The following is a 16,608-nucleotide window of genomic DNA, read 5'->3' on the forward strand; positions in this document are numbered from 1 at the left end:
CCCCAGGGCTCGGGCTCAACCTCGACGCCGGACGACGGACTCCGCCTCGCCCGACCCCAGGGCTCGGACTCAGCCTCGACCTCGGACGACGATCTCCGCCTCGCCCGACCCTAGGGCTCGGACTCAGCCTCGACCTCGGACGACGGTCTCTGCCTCGCCCGACCCCAGGGCTCGGACTCCACCTCAACCTCGGAAGACGGTCTCCGCCTCGCCCGACCCCCGGGCCCGGACTCAGCCTCGACCTCGGAGGAGCCTCCGCCTCGCTCGACCCCAGGGCTCGGACTCCACCTCAACCTCGGAAGACGGTCTCCGCCTCGCCCGACCCCCGGGCCCGGACTCAGCCTCGACCTCGGAGGAGCCTCCACCTCGCCCGACCCCAGGCTCGGACCGACCACGTCACAGGGGGGCCATCATTACCCTACCCCTAGCTAGCTCAGGCTACGGGGAACAAGACCGACGTCCCATCTGGCTCGCCCCGGTAAACAAGTAATGATGGTACCCCGCGTGCTCCATGACGACGACGACTCTCAGCCCCTTACGGAAGCAAGGAGACGTCAGCAAGGATCCGACAGCCCCGACAACTGTCCTTCCACAGGGCTCAAGCGCTCCTCCGACGGCCACGACATCACATGAACAGGGCGCCAAAACCTCTCCGACAGCCACAACGGCATGTACTTAGGGCTCTAGCTCCTCTCTGCTAGACACGTTAGCACACTGCTACACCCCCCATTGTACACCTGGGCCCTCTCCTTACGCCTATAAAAGGAAGGTCCAGGGCTCTCGTACGAGAGGGTTGGCCGCGCGGGAGAACGGGCTGGAGGACAGTCTCTCTCGCTCTCGCTCTCTCCCACGTGGACGCTTGTAACCCCCTACTGCAAGGGCACCCGACCTGGGCGCAGGACAACACGGAGGCCGCGGGTTTCCCCTTTGCTGTTTCTCCCCCCTTTTGTGTTCCGTCTTGCGCCGACCCATCTGGGCTGGGACACGCGGCGACAATTCACTCGTCGGTCCAGGGACCCCCCGGGGTCAAAACGCCGACATCACGGCTACCATAGACAGCAAATCAGAGATCCCATCCCTCATCTCCCCCACTTCCAAGTTTTGGTAGAGCAGGAGGGGAAGGGAAGAGACGGGCATACCTGTTCGTTGCCGGAAAAGGACACGACGAAGACCTAATCATCTGGAGGTGACATAGGTAGTATAACACTAGATATATAGGGAGAGAGCACGCAAGCGGAGAAAGAAGCCCATCCAGAGCAGCTTCAAACCGAGAGGCACCTGCACCAGACGTCAGTCCGAGAAGGGTGAGAGAATGCAAGTGTCTTCCCAGCCCTAGACCCGCCAAATCGACACAAGACCACCACCAACTCCGTAGCATATGCCGACTGCTGCCACGCTATGGGCCTTAGTTGTCCAATATCTCAGACCTGAACTCCTCATCGCTAAGATAACATAAACGTGGCAGGCGCCACCATGTCCTCCTCGACGGCACGCACGGAGAAAGCCAGGAGCATGCCCGACTCGCCCTGTACCCGCGTCGACGAGCGTCGGTCGGCTCACGGCTACGACCGTGGGCGGGGGCAGCAGGTTGGGGGGGAAGAACAGGGCGAAGGCCGAGAAGCCGAACGGGACGTCCGACGACGGCGAAAATGATGGTGCGTGCATGATGTGAAATGTACTCGTGGACGTGCAATAGCCACTGCGCGAGTCGGTGTCGAGGCTGATGTCAGACGAATACGGGGAGGAGGCGCTTGCTTCTACGCCCTCTGCCGATAATGGGGTGACGCGGAGGTGGAGGCATGAGGGGAGAGAGAAAATAAGTAGAATGACGAACGATGTGGTGGCAACTGAGGCGAGGACCATCATTATCGTGCGGAGGTATAAATGACCAAATGAGCCGTGTCTAGCGAGCCGGTCCGAGGCACAACCCATTTAATGGTGTCTGGGCCAACCCGACACGAGCATCATGCGGTGATTGGGTCGTAGCATCAGCCCATAGTGCTGGCTCGGCCCGTCACGATTATTTTTTTTATTTTACAAAAAATCATATATACATATATATAATTTATATTCAATATTATAAACATCTGGGCATGATGTTCTACTGGTTATACAGCTTCGTCCAGTGTCTTCCACCCTTCTTCCACCAGGGTGTCCATCTCTTGCAGTGCTTTTTAATATTTTACGAGTTAATTTGAAAAAAATGTAGAGACTTTTTGTAAGAAGATAACACAGGACGACCGTTGAAATTGATGTTTTAAGTATAGTAGAGAGTAGAGATATAAAATACACAAACAATTTTTGTGTGCCGTGTATGGTAAAAATCCTTCAATTTAATGTTAATGAAAATATATAGTGTTATCCGGATTATTCATACCGTCGACATCGCATTTGTATCCACCTAGTAGTTACGAGTATGCAAACTACTTCCTACTTTTTTTTTCTGAGTAAACCTTAGAGTTATTCTGAGTCAAAGTTTTTTATATTTAACTAAATTTATTAAACAACAAAAATATAATACTAGTTAAATACATCTACTGATACTAATTCGAAGCTATAAATCATAGAGCTCTTTTTTTAAACTCAATTACTTAAAAAATAACTTAGAAATAATTTTTTAGAAATTAAAAGTCTATTAAAAAAATAAAATTTGAGCAAAAGACCATTTCTGTGCTACCGTGGACGCCAGCAAAAAGCCTAACCACCCCTCGAGGCCACGACCACGAGTGCCAAACCAGGCCTCAAACGGACCAGAACCCGACTACCCGAGGCCTTGTCCCCACGTTTGCCTCTTCTCGACTTCTCCTGTAGGGCTGTTCGTGTTTTTTCTGCTTTCGCCTTTTTCCCAGCATTTTTTTCCTCTCCTGCGCCTCGCCACCGCTTCCTCTTGTCGCCCGCCTCTCTCATCGACCCTAGGCGCGCCGCCTCGCCGCCGCCGATCCCGCAGCCGTCGATCCTGGCCGCTCCGATAGCCGGTCAGTCCGTCCCCATCATCCCCTCGCTATCGATCGCCTCCGACTTGCGTGGTTTTCCGGCGCTTGCACGGCCGCGACGCGACTACTCTTGGAGTCATAGTTCGTGGATTGTCAATCGAAAGGTATCTGCTGGCCGATTAGGCTTTTACCCGTGTCTCGATTCGGTTCCGGAGAGTGCTGCAGTTGCTGGGGCTGGATGGCGGATGCCCGCATAGGGCGCAGATTAATTATGCCTTACTAGGCCGACTGTTAGTTTAGCTTGGTTGGATTGGGGTTTCGTGGAATTTTAGATGTGTGATTGCTTACAGACTCTTGAGTCCGGCATATTGGGCTGCTAGTACATAGAATAAGGTGTTTGTTTGATTTGGGTTGGCAAGAACAATAGCCATGTTAGATTAGCAATTGAACTTTAAGCTGAAAGAGTATGTGCACCATGCTCACTTCAGCCTGTTAGGTTGCTTGTTGCAGCTCTTGCTTTCAATGCCTATAAGGCTATAATTGCCTATTCTTCAATTATAACCAGCATGTGTGGTTTTTCCCCTCAAATTTTATAAAAGTCTTCAACTCATATCCGTTTTTTGCTGAAATATGTAATTGTTTTCTTGTCTATTTTCATGAGTGGTTGAAACAATGCCCATGTAATGTTTATGATCATACAAGGTTATTTACATGGTTAATATATTGAAATTCAATTGTTTCCATGACTGTTACTGCTATTTTATCTTCATGAATTAAGTTATTCCTATGTTTACAGTTTCAGCATTATTTCCTGATGAAACTATCACTAAGTACACATCGATGTTCTATAGTTCTTGAGCTCCTTGTAATTTTAATGCATATAAAAGTTTGTGCAAACTACATGCTCACAAAATAAAATGCCATATATATGCAAATAAATGCATTATAGATTTCTGTGGCTTCTTGATGATTTATGAATTTAGGATTATAATACATAAGTAAAACAACATATAGGTCTATTTTTCAGTAAATATTTACTATTTTACTGCACTCCCACGATACTTCAATGGAACTGCATTGCTGGAGCTAGGACCCTGCATTGCATGTACGTTCCACTTGTTCCTTGTGTTAAGGAAAAGTATTGTTTGTTAGGAAACTAGGTACAACTCATTGGCTTACTTTTAAAATTCTAGCAGTAAAGCAATTGGTGATCTGCGTACTTTTGTGGAAATGTTTGCATATGCCATATGTTAAGACTTTCGAATTTGTTTTTCTCCCAAGTTTCATGCTTAGCCTCATGTTTCTTATCTTAAACATGTTCTACGTGTTTCACTTGAATAGAGGGCTACTTGATTGTTTGGAATCTACTTTTATAGTTGATTCCAAGCATGGAAAGTCTACCAAATGGTTCAGTAAACAATGCGGAGCATAACCAGGAAAACAAGAAGTCCATGGATGCTAGTGTGCCTGAAGAAGTACAAGATGTTTTTATTTACAGAGAAGATGTTGTGAGCTTGAAGTCCAAGGAGGATGTCCGTGGATTAGTTTTAGAGGTAGCTGGGGAATATGATTCTGAAGGTAGCATCACTGATGATGATATTGATACTGAGGAACATGAAGATAAAACTGTTCGTGGAGCAGAAAATGGTGCTGCTGATGGTGATAATGCTAGTAATGGAGCTGAAGTTGAAAGCCAGAGTTCTTTGCCGGATAACAAAGTTCGAGTGTTATGGCTTGATGATAGTGAAAAAACAGAAGACATTGATGAGGTAGTTGTTGTTGATAGAAGTTTCCTTCATGGTGATTTAGTTGCCTCTGCCTCAGATCCAACTGGTCAGATGGGGCTTGTTTTGGATGTCAATCTTGTGGTTGATTTGCAAGGTGTGAATGGCGATATGATAAAGGGTGTTTCTTCCAAGGATTTGAGACGAATCAGGGAATTCAATGTGGGTGATTATGTTGTCTCTGGGCTATGGCTTGGTCGAGTTGATGAAGTGCTCGATAGTGTTAATGTGCTTTTTGACGATGGCTCTGTCTGTAAAGTCAATAGAGCAGATCCTATGTGCTTAAAGCCAGTATTTGGCCCAATGCATCCAGATACAGATTGTCCTTTTTATCCAGGACAGCGTGTGAAGGCAGTGTCATCATCTGTTTTCAAAACATCAAGGTGGCTTAATGGATTGTGGAGAGCAAGTCGTCTTGAAGGTACTGTCACAAAAGTGGAAAGTGTTTCTGTTATAGTCTATTGGATTGCATCTGCACACTTTGCTTCAGATCAGCAACCTGTTCCTCCAGAGAAGCAGAACCCAAAGGACCTTACTCTTCTGTCTTGTTTCTCTTATGCAAACTGGCAATTAACTGACTGGTGTCTTCCTCACCGATACACTTTATGTACTAATGATACCGTGATTAATTCTGATAAGCATACAGGTCAGATCTGTACATGCCCAGAAAGCTCAGTTCCACTGTCTGATATTCCAGAATCTCAAGCTGATGTTCAGACTGAACAAGATCAAATGACTGATACAGATGCAGGTCATAGGCAAATAGATGTTGATTCTACTGCAGATGGATTGAGTATGTCGGACGGAGATAATTCATGCATAGCCAAAGAATCAGAAACTAGTGTATCAAGCATTCTAAAGGAGCCACAGGACAATGCAACATCTAGGAAAAAGCTTAGGAAAGTGTCCCTAAAAAAACATAAAAGAACGAAAAAAAGAGACGACAGCTTTGAGCGAGCTCTACTCATTGCAAATACTTGTACCAAAGTTGATGTAATCTGGCAGGACGGGACAAAGGAATGTGGGGTAGCCGCAACATCGTTGATTCCTATCCACAATCCAAATGACCATGAGTTCTTCCCTGAGCAGTATGTTGTGGACAAGGTCACAAATGATGTTGATGATTCTTCTGAACCAAGGCGTGTGGGTCTTGTTAGAAGTGTTAGTGCTAAGGACCGAACAGTAACTGTATCATGGTTTAAGCCTTCGCTACATCCAGAGGAGACAAAGAATATCGTGTGTAATGAAATTGTGAGTGCATATGAACTGGATGGCCATCCGGATTATGATTATTGCTATGGAGATATTGTCGTTCGCTTGCCGCCTGTCTCACCTGTAATTGAATCAACCAATAACAAGGATCAAATGGAACTAGATAGGACGGTCGATGCCTCGGAAGGATTTGCTGCCTCAAATGATGCACCCTCTAATACTAGTGCAAGTGAACAACTTTTGCAGAAGGAATCCTGCTCGCAGTTTACAAGCCTCTCATGGGCTGGAAATATAGTTGGCTTTCAAGACGGTGAGATTGAAGTCATTTGGGGTGATGGGTCGATTTCAAAGGTATTTTACAGCTAATGCCTAAACACTATCATTTATGTGAACTAGCATTAGGAGTTTATTGTGTCAAAACGGTTAGCTGAATCTTTTTTGCCTTGTCAACCTGTTCAGGCTTGTCTAGCGTAATCATTTCCTTTTACTACCTGACCTGACGCTTACTTCACTATTCTGCAGCTTCATGCGTTACCTATATTTGTTTTAATGATCTACTGCTGTTTCAGGTTGGGCCTCATGAAATATATGTTGTTGGCCGTGAAGATGATGATGCCTCACTAGATGACGGAACAGCCTCTGATGGTGCTAGCTGGGAGACTGTTGATGACAATGAAATGGATGTACTTGATGATTCTGCAAAGGTATTCTTGACTGCTGGTTGACATTATCATTAATTATTTTGATAAGTTATATCTCGGATATATCTCCAAAACACCTTTTAGTTTCCTTTTGTTCTTTATATTATTGTTTCCTATCCTCTGTCAGGATGATTCACAAAGCATACCTGAGAATAGCATTGAAAGGGAAGATGGTTCATTCAGCTCCCAGAATGGAAGTTCTGTTGCAACTGGTCCCCTTTCAGTTGCTTTTGGGTTTGTGACCCGACTAGCGAGTGATCTCTTCGCTCGAGGTAGAAGGCATTTAGATAGATCGTCAAACTCGGATGCTATGGATGAAGTTGAGTCTCACCAGTCTAATGAAGTTTCAGAAACTAGTGATGACATTGATAAGATTAATGAGAATAATGTGGAATCGCCAGAGGATGCTGCAGTAATAGAAAACGATTCTTCTGTCGAGAAGTCTGTAGATGTGGTCATGGCTGATAATCTTGTAGATTTGGAATGTTTCAAACACTTTGATATTCTGCAATGTCCTCCAGACCACCATTACCTTGAAAACATAGCCCAGGTGAATTCTCACACTACTGTTCTTATGTTATTACTCCCTATGTTCTAAATTGTAAGTTGTTCTAGCTTTTACTATGTATCTATACATAATATATATTTAGGAAGGTAGCAAAAGCTATGCACTTACAATTTGGAACAGAGGGGAATATTATTTATTTGTACTCCCTCTGTCCTGGTATATAAGGCGTAACCACTTTTTATTCTAGTCCCATAATATAAGGTGTGCTCTCTCTAGACATGCGTACATCGATGCGGTAGTATAGAGAGAATTAAATACATTTCTTGGTCTTTGAATCAGGGGTGTATATCGGGACAAAGGGAGTAGTACACTTGTTGATAGGATCTAGAATCCTATTGCGACAACACAATTTGTATTGTATGGATAGGATATTGACGGTTGGGGTGTATACCCCCGGCGGCGCACATGATATACAAGTCATAACATCTCTCCCCGTCTCTTTGAACAACCCATCCTCAAGTTGGATGTTGGGGTAGGGGTCCTTGAATTGTGGAAGTGGCTCCTAAGTGGTGTCATCGCTGGGTAGGCCGCATCACTGAACGAGGACATGACAGGTGTCCTGGTGTAGATGAGCGCTCAACACACACTCTAGCTTGGGTAGTAGTCGACCATCATGTATGGTTGGTGTGGGTGATTGAGTCATCGCCTCATCGGGGGAGTCCCACAGAACGGCTTGAGCAGCCCCACGTGGAATAAGTCTCCACGATGAGTGACTACTGGAAGCTAAAGGCGATAAGCCACCTGCCCGACGCGTTCCAGCACCGGGAAGGGGCTGGCATAGCGTGGCCCGAGCTTACCCGTGAGTCGGGACTCCAACGAGTGTGTGAATCGGTGGAGACAACCACACCCAATCACCCACCGCGAACTCAAGCTCACAATGGAGGTTGTTGTAGTAGCGCTTAGCATACAGTTGGGCCTAGAGAAGGCACTCGTGAGCCTTTGTGAGGAAGGCATTGGGGTCGCACAAGAGGGTGTCAACCGCCTCCGACTGAGGTGTCCTTGTGACGTGCTGAAGAATTGGTTGTGGGGGACGACTGTACACCACCTGGAATGGTGTGGTGCTGAGCGCCATGTGGAACAAAGTATTATAGCAATATTCCGTCTAAGGCGGAGTCAACCTAGGCATGCAGACGATCCCTCGTGGTGCAACAGAGGTACATTATGATCACCTTGTTGACGACCTCTGACTGACCCTCTGTTTGAGTGTAGATCGCCGTGCTCAAGTGGAGCTTGACACTAGCCATCTTGAAGAGGTCATACTACATGTGACTGGTGAAGACTGGGTCGCAGTCGTTGACGACGAATGTAGGGAAGTCGAGTAGATGAACAACACTCTTGAAGAATGCCTTTACCTGGACACCTGAGGCAGCGGAGGCGTTCACGACACTCAAGGACATCCTCTCCATGGGGCTCGTCCTACAAATGCTAGACTTCGACCGATAGTTTGTCATCCACTGCGACGCTTTGAGTGTGGACACTTTGGGTGTGGGTTTCAACGTTGTTCTCCACCAAGGGTGGTCCCCTAGCCTTCTTCAGTTGGCCCTTCACCTCCGGTCATCACAAGCTGGCAGCATACGAGCGTGAACTCATCGATCCAGTTCAGCATGTGCGGCATTGGTGGCCGTACCTCTGGAGTCACTGCTTCCTCATCCGCACTAACCACTACAGCCTCAAATTCCTCTCGGGCCAACGACTGTCAACTGTTCCCCAACACAGTGGATCAGCAAGCTATTCGGCTTCGATTTCGCAGTTGTGTACTGTCCCGATCACCTCAACTCGGTGCCACATGCCCTCTCGCATCGTGACACCAACATCAGTGGGAACTTCACAACGTTGTACAACCACTCTAGGCCCTTGTTCCACCTACTTGATGAGATCCATGCCGCAACCGCGAACGATGAAGAGGTTGGTCGCCAGTGATTACAAGTTGGGCGACCAGCTGGTCGGGCTATAGGACCGACCAGGCGCCTAATCGTGATTAGGGTGACGATTAGGACGCCTAATCAGTCATGGTAAGAGATAGGATCCTGTGAAGTGTGAACTATGCAATCTACAGACATCCTATGAAGTGTGAACTATAGGATTGCAGTGGACAATGGTAAGTGGTAACTGGTAAGAGATAGGAAAGGGAGAGGAGGGGACCAGGTGCTACCATCAGATGACGAGCTCATCTCGACTAAGGGAGTGAGGGTCAATGGCTCACTGCTATTGGTCTGCTCACTGCTGGACTGGAGACGCCGGCGTAGGTGACTGGAGCTTGGAGCCTTGGAGTCTTGGACCAACCGCCGGTGAAGGAGCCGTGGAGCTTGGAGCCTTGGACTAGCTGCCGGTGACTGGAGCAGTGGAGCTTGGAGCTCAAACAAACTGTGAAGAAACGTTTAGATCATGATCTATTACCACCCTTGCATTGGCTAATACCATCGACTATGAGGGGATACAAAAGACTATCCAACAACTCGGTGACATGGCGCTCATCGTTGTCCATACACGCGTCACATAACAACACAAGACGCCGACCCAGCACCCGGGTGGTCTCCTTCAGCAGTTCAATGTGCCGTTCCTAGGTGTGGGCTGATATCTCCATAGACTTCATCGATGTCCTTCCTAAGGTATACAGGAAATCTAACATTCTCACCATTGTCGATCTCTTCTCCAAGTAGGCACACTCCATTGCCCTCAGCCACCCAGACATGGTTGTCTCGGTCGCCCTTGCCCATGCCTTCACAATGATCGTGCCAAAGTCCTGCATGAACTTTCGGTATTAGCCGTCTAGCCTTAGGAAGTTGTGCACGACCTAGCGAGCGAGGCTCAGGCTAGGACGAGACGGCTTCGACCTTGTCGTTGTCCATGGTGATGTTGGCGGAGATAATATGGACAAGTTAGGCGATCAACGCCGCCTCAAAAGTGCACTTTGACCACTTCAAGTGGGGTCGTGTGCACCGAGGGCCTCAAAGACGAGACGAACATGTTGCAGGTGCTCAGACTATGAAAAATTGTATATTAAAGTGTTGTTAAAGAAGACGAGCACAGACCTATGGATGAAATCCTGGAGGACGTCGTTAATCGGTGCCTAGAATGTGGTCGACGCATTAGAGAGGCTGAAAGGCATGACGAGGAATTCGAAGTGGTTGTGGTTGGTACAGAAAATTGTCTTCTCGATGTCCTCAGGATGCATCCTCACATTAGGACTGGGCATTCGGTTCTTCGGTTCGGTTCGGTTCCTCGGTTCTTGTAGATATTCGGTTCTTCAAAAACTGGAACCGAAATAGCAAGATAAAGAAACCAGAACCGACTAGTTCGGTTCTCGGTTCTTCGGTTCGGTTCCTCGGTTCTAACCGAACTATAACAGTCACTCTAAAATTCTGAATAACGACAACTTTTGTGAGAAATTTCAGCAACATCTCCCCACAAACAACGACAAGTGCACAATGACCATAATTTCATAGATAATACATGGATGATTAGAGGTTCAACATAGGTCGTTAACACAACATCCAAAGTTACAAACACATGTAACAAATTGAATCTAATACTTTTGGGTTTTTCGGTTCTTTCGGTTCTTTCGGTTCTTTGGAGTGCAGAACCGAAAATATCTCATTTATTTCGGTTCTCAAATTACCAGAACCGAATTTCATAACGGTTCCTTCGGTTCGGTTAGTTCGGTTCCGGTTCTCGGTTATTTCGGTTCGGTTCCTCGGTTCCGGTTCTTTTTGCCCAGGCCTACCTCACATGATGATAGCCGGACCACAAGTCTAACTTGGTGAAGTACTTGGTGCCATGGAGCTCATCGAGGAGATCATCGATCACAGGGATGGAGAATTCATCCATGGATGTCTTGTCGTTTAGGGCATGGTAGTCCATGCAGAACCTCTAGGAGTCCTCCAGCTTGACTAGCAGCATGATTGTCGAGAATGGAGAAGTGCTCGGTTGGATGATGCCTTGCTCTAGCTTGTCATTGCACCGCTACTCGAGCTCATCCTTTTGCAGCTGTGGGTAACGGTAAGGGTAGACGGCCACCGACGCGGTATCTGACAGTAGGTGGATCCTATGGTTGTACGACCGCACCAGTGGTAGCTCGTGGGGCTTGTTGAAGATCGCATCGTACTGCTAGAGTAGACGGTCCAGCAACAACTGCTGGTGGTTGTCGGTGACAGAGCGGAACAACAGTGGTGTGTTGTTGTGAAGGGATCCCACACCCGCCCATAGGATGCAACAATCACCTCCCTAGAATGAATGCAGAGGGCCTCAAAATCCATAGGATGGGTCCCAAGGTTTGGAGGTAGTCGATACCGAGTGCAAGGTCGAACCCACCCAAGTCGATGCCAAAGCAGTTGATGGTGAACTCCAGACCAACACACATGGCTACGTTGCGTGCGACGCCCTCATAAGGAACGTGGTTACCATTGGCCACCATGACCCGCATGTTGGTATGGTTCGTTGTCGCTAGTCCGATGCGGTGCATGACTCCGGTATTGATGTTGTTGGTCGAGCCGTTCATGCCGATGACCATGGATGTAGGTGTGGAGGTGCATGGTGTCCGTGGTGTGTATGTTGACGATGGCGTGGAGGGAGACAACTGGGGTGTTGGGCCCATCATCAAGGGCCACCTCGTCGCCCACTTCCTTGGGTACCTCGTCAAGCAGGTAGTCGATGACCTTAAGATGGAACAAGTGTTGGCACTGGTGGCCCCACACATGTGGTTCGTCACAGGTAACATAGCCCTTGACGATGGCACTCGATGATCCATTGTGAGGCAACGGAACTGGTGTTAGGGAGAAGGTAGGGCCACCATAGGAGGTGGTGCAGGCAGCATAGGCGCAGCTGCAGCCATCGCATATGTGTGTTGTGGGCCTAGTAGCACCAATCACGAGGGTTGGGGAGGCTAGGAGACCCGTGACATCGTGGTTGGCATTGTGGCTACGACTTGACAGTCGTAATCTTGCGCCAGGTGCATGGACGTCTGCAAGTCCTAGGGTTCTCGGAGCTCGACGTCGAACCAAATATGCTTCAGAATATCCTCGACGGAAAGGTTGACCTTTTGGATTGGCAGAAGATTTGTCGTGTAGCTCACCAGCACGTTGAAGCACTCCTGGTAGTTTTGGACCATAGCATGGAAGGGGACCTCACTAGTTCAGCAAGACAATTGCTATGGATGGCTGGACCGAACCCGCTGATGGCAAAGATCCTTGAATCGCTCCCACAATGACATGTCCTCATCTGTCTCCAAGTCATAGTACCATGTCTGGGCTGTGCCTGTGAGGTGGTAGGAAGCGAGCCAGACGATCCGAGGCGAGTGTACGCCACCCACATAAAAACTGCTTGTAATGGTTGAGACAGTTCAGGGGTCCACCTTGACGCCGTAGGTGGAGAAGTCGAGCTTGTTGAAGCGAGGAACGTTCAAATCGGCGGGCGCGTGGGCAACGTCTACAGTAGAGGGCGCCCGCACAGATGAGAAAGGCGGTCCCTGCGGAAACATTGGTAGCGAGGAAGGTGAGGAGGGAAAGTTGATCTGGTGGATGGAAATGGGAAAGGACAGGGCAGTGGTGGCTGTTGCGGTGTGCAAGAGTGTGGCGGGCGACGCGGCGAGCAGGGTGGCACAACGGTGGCGGTGGAGGATGGGGACATCGTCACCCCCTACCCCTTAGGGAAAATCTTGGTGCATGGCGCCCATAGAGGAGGGCGCCTGTTGGTTCTCTAGTGACGACATGCAGGTGGGGAGATTGCCTTGCTGTATGGCGATGTCCACCAAGGCCTTCACAGTGGTGTTGACGGCCGGTGGTGGTGGGATTTGCAGCTCCTTCTAGGAGTCATCATCACCTTGTATCTCCGGTACCAGATTGATAGGATCTGGAATCCTACCGCGACTGCGAAAGTTGTACAGACAGGAGATTGATGGCCGAGGCATGTACCCCGGCGACGCACATGCATTACCGGTCATAACACTTGCACCCCGTTTGGATGTAGATATTGGAGCACAGAATTGGGAATTGGAACCGGCTTTCCTAAATTCTGTTGTTTGGTTGCATATGGAATTGAGATTTGGAATCAGACATGCAATTCCATAGAATTGGACTATAACTATAAACTCCCTTCCAATACCGAGCGTCATCCCTATGTATTGCGCGGAATTTGACCGCACAATTCCAAACTCCAATTCAGTGGCATCCAAACAATATAATTGGATTCACATCTCATTTCAATACCATGACTGATTTGGTATTGAGCCCAATTCAATTCCATACCCTCCAATATCGACATCAAAACGGAGCATTGTATTCTTCCTTATCTGAATTATGAAAACAATTCTTCAATTCTGTTTACATTGTTGGATACTACCTGTCCAAAATATAGTTAGTTATGAGTTTGTCCTACTCCCCCCATCCTGAAATACAAGGCATAGTTCTGGGACATAATATGGTGCAATGAAAATGACGCATGTAACCTCCCTTAATCGTGGAGAGCTTATGACTAGCTATTTGGGCTGGTATAAACATTAATGGCAGGTAGCATGTGAATGCTGTCTTTGTAAACTGAGTTAGGATGCCACTTCACCTAGAATCCCTGTAAATTGTGAAATTTTTTGATTGTTTGAGTACCTTATGTTTCAGGACAGAGGTAGTAAGTCAAATTATTTACAATTTTGACCTATTCTGTAAAACAAATGATAAACATCTGTGACATCAAATACAATCTGAAAATTTACATTTCATAGCTGATCTAATAATACTACTATATTGGTTTCCCAAATGATATTTTCTCCTATAAATTGGGTCAAACATAACATGGTTTCGCTTAGGACAAACTTACAAGTATACATATTATTGTATGGAGTACTCCCTTTGGTCATGGTAGTTGACTTCTCTGATTGCATGTAGTTGAGGTATATAAAATTCAGCGATCCATATCTATTTAGATTTGAAAATGTGAGTAAACATGTCCTGAAACTCAGTAATTTACTAATTTTGCTCTATCTTATAAACATACAAGAACAAAAGTTAGTAGGGACTTTGCATTTTGGTGACTGTTTTGATCTCCAAAATGGCAATTGTTTGTGGCTGGAGGGATTTTTTTTGGTCGGCATTTTACTGCTGTAGTCAAATATGTTTCCGTATGAGATTTCTTGCTTACATATAGTTAAACAATGTTCTGGCAGGGCACGGGTGGAAGAAAGTGGGTAAAAAAAGTACAGCAGGAATGGAGCATACTTGAGAAGAACCTACCAGGTCTGCTATTACTCAATACAAACACTAAAAGCAACCAAGGACAACTTATGATTAGCTGATGTTCCTTTCACTGCATTTGTAGACTATATTTATGTCAGAGTCTTTGAGGATCGCATGGATCTCTTGAGAGCCGTGATTGTTGGAGCAAGTGGAACACCCTACCAAGATGGCCTGTTCTTCTTTGATTTCTACCTTCCACCTGAGTATCCGCAAGTTCCTCCGGTAATCGCAACATCTCTCATCTATGCTTTGTCTTGGTTTCCATAACTGCTGTACATTGAAACTGTAAATAAATACATTGGAAGAACTCTGCTGACATTGCTGCAATATTCTCATCCTGGCATTCATTGTTGAATCTGCAGTCAGCATACTACCATTCTGGTGGTTTGCGTGTAAATCCAAACCTGTATGTGGATGGAAAGGTTTGCTTAAGTCTCTTAAATACTTGGACCGGCAGAGGGAACGAAGTGTGGGACCCATCATCATCAAGTATTCTACAAGTACTGGTTTCACTTCAGGGATTGGTTCTCAATGAAAAACCCTATTTTAATGAGGCTGGGTACGAGAAGCAAGTTGGTACTGTTGAAGGGGAGAAGAATGCAGTGCCGTATAATGAGAATACGTACCTGCTGAGCGTGAAATCCATGCTGTATATATTGAGACGGCCTCCTTTGGTAATTAAACTTATCCTTCATAATTATACTGCACTTGTCCCATTACCCAGTTAACCCAGTTTGGCTCATTGCCTGTACATTCCTAATTTGTTACCTGAACCATATTTTACCTATCTGTCATCGAATTGATAATCATGCAATAAAATCTTGAAAATCTCAATGTTTAAGCGTCTAGTGGTCACTTTCTCTTCATATGGTACCGTAATTAATTTCAAAAAGTTTAAGATAACTATTCAATACGTCTTTATTTTCTAATTGCTTAATGCATGTCACTGCAGCATTTTGAGGATTTTGTGAAGAGCCATTTCCGCAAGCGTGGCCACTACATCCTTAAAGCCTGTGAGGCATATTTGCAAGGAAATGTTGTTGGCACTCTCACTGACGACGCATGCACCACCAACAGAAGCACGGAGCACTCGAGCTCTGTCGGCTTCAAGCTTGCACTAGCAAAGATTTTACCAAGGTTGATTACAGCCCTGAAGGAGCATGGAGCTGATTGCGACCAATACGAGCACCTTGGCAAAACAGACCCCGTTAGAGAGAGCTGATCATTGAGTGACTTGTACTTGGATCTTTTGCCTTTTATATCTGTTCTTTTTTCGGGTTTCAGAAAAGATGGTGACTTAATACCACCAGGCTGTTTTCGTATAAATGTACATTCAAAGTTTGTTGTTTCCGTCAAACATTTGGAAAATATGGCCCCAAATGATTTATTCGATACATGGAACCGAGCTACCCTGTGCAGTTGATGTTTCCGTTGAACTTGCAGGGTGTTTAAAGACCCTAGGAGCGTGGGCAATATGAACCAGGCCTATAAACTCCTCGAACAGAGATGTGAAATTCCTGGAACGGAGATGCGAGAGCCATCTATTTACATGCTTTCGGGTGTTTGGTGTTAATTTTACGAATATACGCGGGTCCGATAAGATTACAAGGCGGTTTGTCAGATTTACTTTCCCGTTGTTTATTTTAGTACAAATATTTTATACGGCGAGTTCCAAAACTGCACATCTGATTCAATCGCTGCTGTCCTAGAAACCAACGCTGTCGCTCCGCTTGTTTGATCGGAACCCCATCCCGCGCCGGTGCAGAGCCTTGCCTCGCCGGCATTCTTCGTCTCGCCTCCGCGCGCTTTCTTCGTCTTGCACACCTTTGTCTCCGCTCGCCCTCCACCTTCGCGGTGTCCGAGCACCTGCCGCCGTGCGACAACTGATTAACTTTTAGCAAAATGTCGTATGAAAATCGTGATTTGTTACCATTGCTGCTTTAATTATGCATATAAAGACAAAAGTTATACACATTGAAACATAATCTATACTTTAAATGCACAGTATTTATGATGGGGTTGTCAGCATTTTTTATGCATATAGTTACAATATTTATGAGATTGTACTTTTTTTATGCAAATCACCCTTCTTGAATACAGTTAATAATTTTTTTTGCATTTTTGCATTGCTTGAGTATGGTAGCTTATATTGCGATAGAGGTAATTATTCTGGGTATGGTAGGAAAC

General features: G+C 46.5%; 1 protein-coding gene across 2 annotated transcripts; it reads left to right on the top strand.

The window, feature by feature from the left end:
* The first annotated feature begins 2,778 nt into the window (after positions 1–2,778).
* On the top strand, positions 2,779–15,839 carry LOC100304369 (putative ubiquitin-conjugating enzyme E2 23). Of its 2 annotated transcripts, none has more exons than XM_008656930.4 (8): positions 2,779–2,975; positions 4,275–6,280; positions 6,499–6,633; positions 6,758–7,180; positions 14,352–14,421; positions 14,504–14,643; positions 14,784–15,095; positions 15,374–15,839. In XM_008656930.4, the coding sequence occupies exons 2-8, from the start codon at positions 4,322–4,324 to the stop codon at positions 15,641–15,643; spliced, it is 3,309 nt and encodes a 1,102-aa protein (XP_008655152.1). In that variant the 5' UTR covers positions 2,779–2,975; positions 4,275–4,321; the 3' UTR covers positions 15,644–15,839. The 2 variants fall into 2 exon arrangements, with proteins under 2 accessions (XP_008655152.1, NP_001348343.1); NM_001361414.1 differs by having other exon boundaries at positions 2,867–3,097; positions 15,374–15,814.
* Positions 15,840–16,608: the final 769 nt, after the last annotated feature.

The sequence above is a fragment of the Zea mays genome, chromosome 8 (genome assembly GCF_902167145.1).
Source record: "Zea mays cultivar B73 chromosome 8, Zm-B73-REFERENCE-NAM-5.0, whole genome shotgun sequence".
Lineage (NCBI taxonomy): Eukaryota > Viridiplantae > Streptophyta > Magnoliopsida > Poales > Poaceae > Zea > Zea mays.

Bases quoted from the DNA above. Each gene is read 5' to 3' on its own strand.
- LOC100304369 (XM_008656930.4), top strand. From the start codon at position 4,322: ATGGAAAGTCTACCAAATGGTTCAGTAAACAATGCGGAGCATAACCAG. The intron at 6,281-6,498 runs GTATTTTACAGC...CTGCTGTTTCAG, and splicing joins GTGATGGGTCGATTTCAAAG to GTTGGGCCTCATGAAATATA. The intron at 14,422-14,503 runs GTCTGCTATTAC...CTGCATTTGTAG, and splicing joins ACTTGAGAAGAACCTACCAG to ACTATATTTATGTCAGAGTC.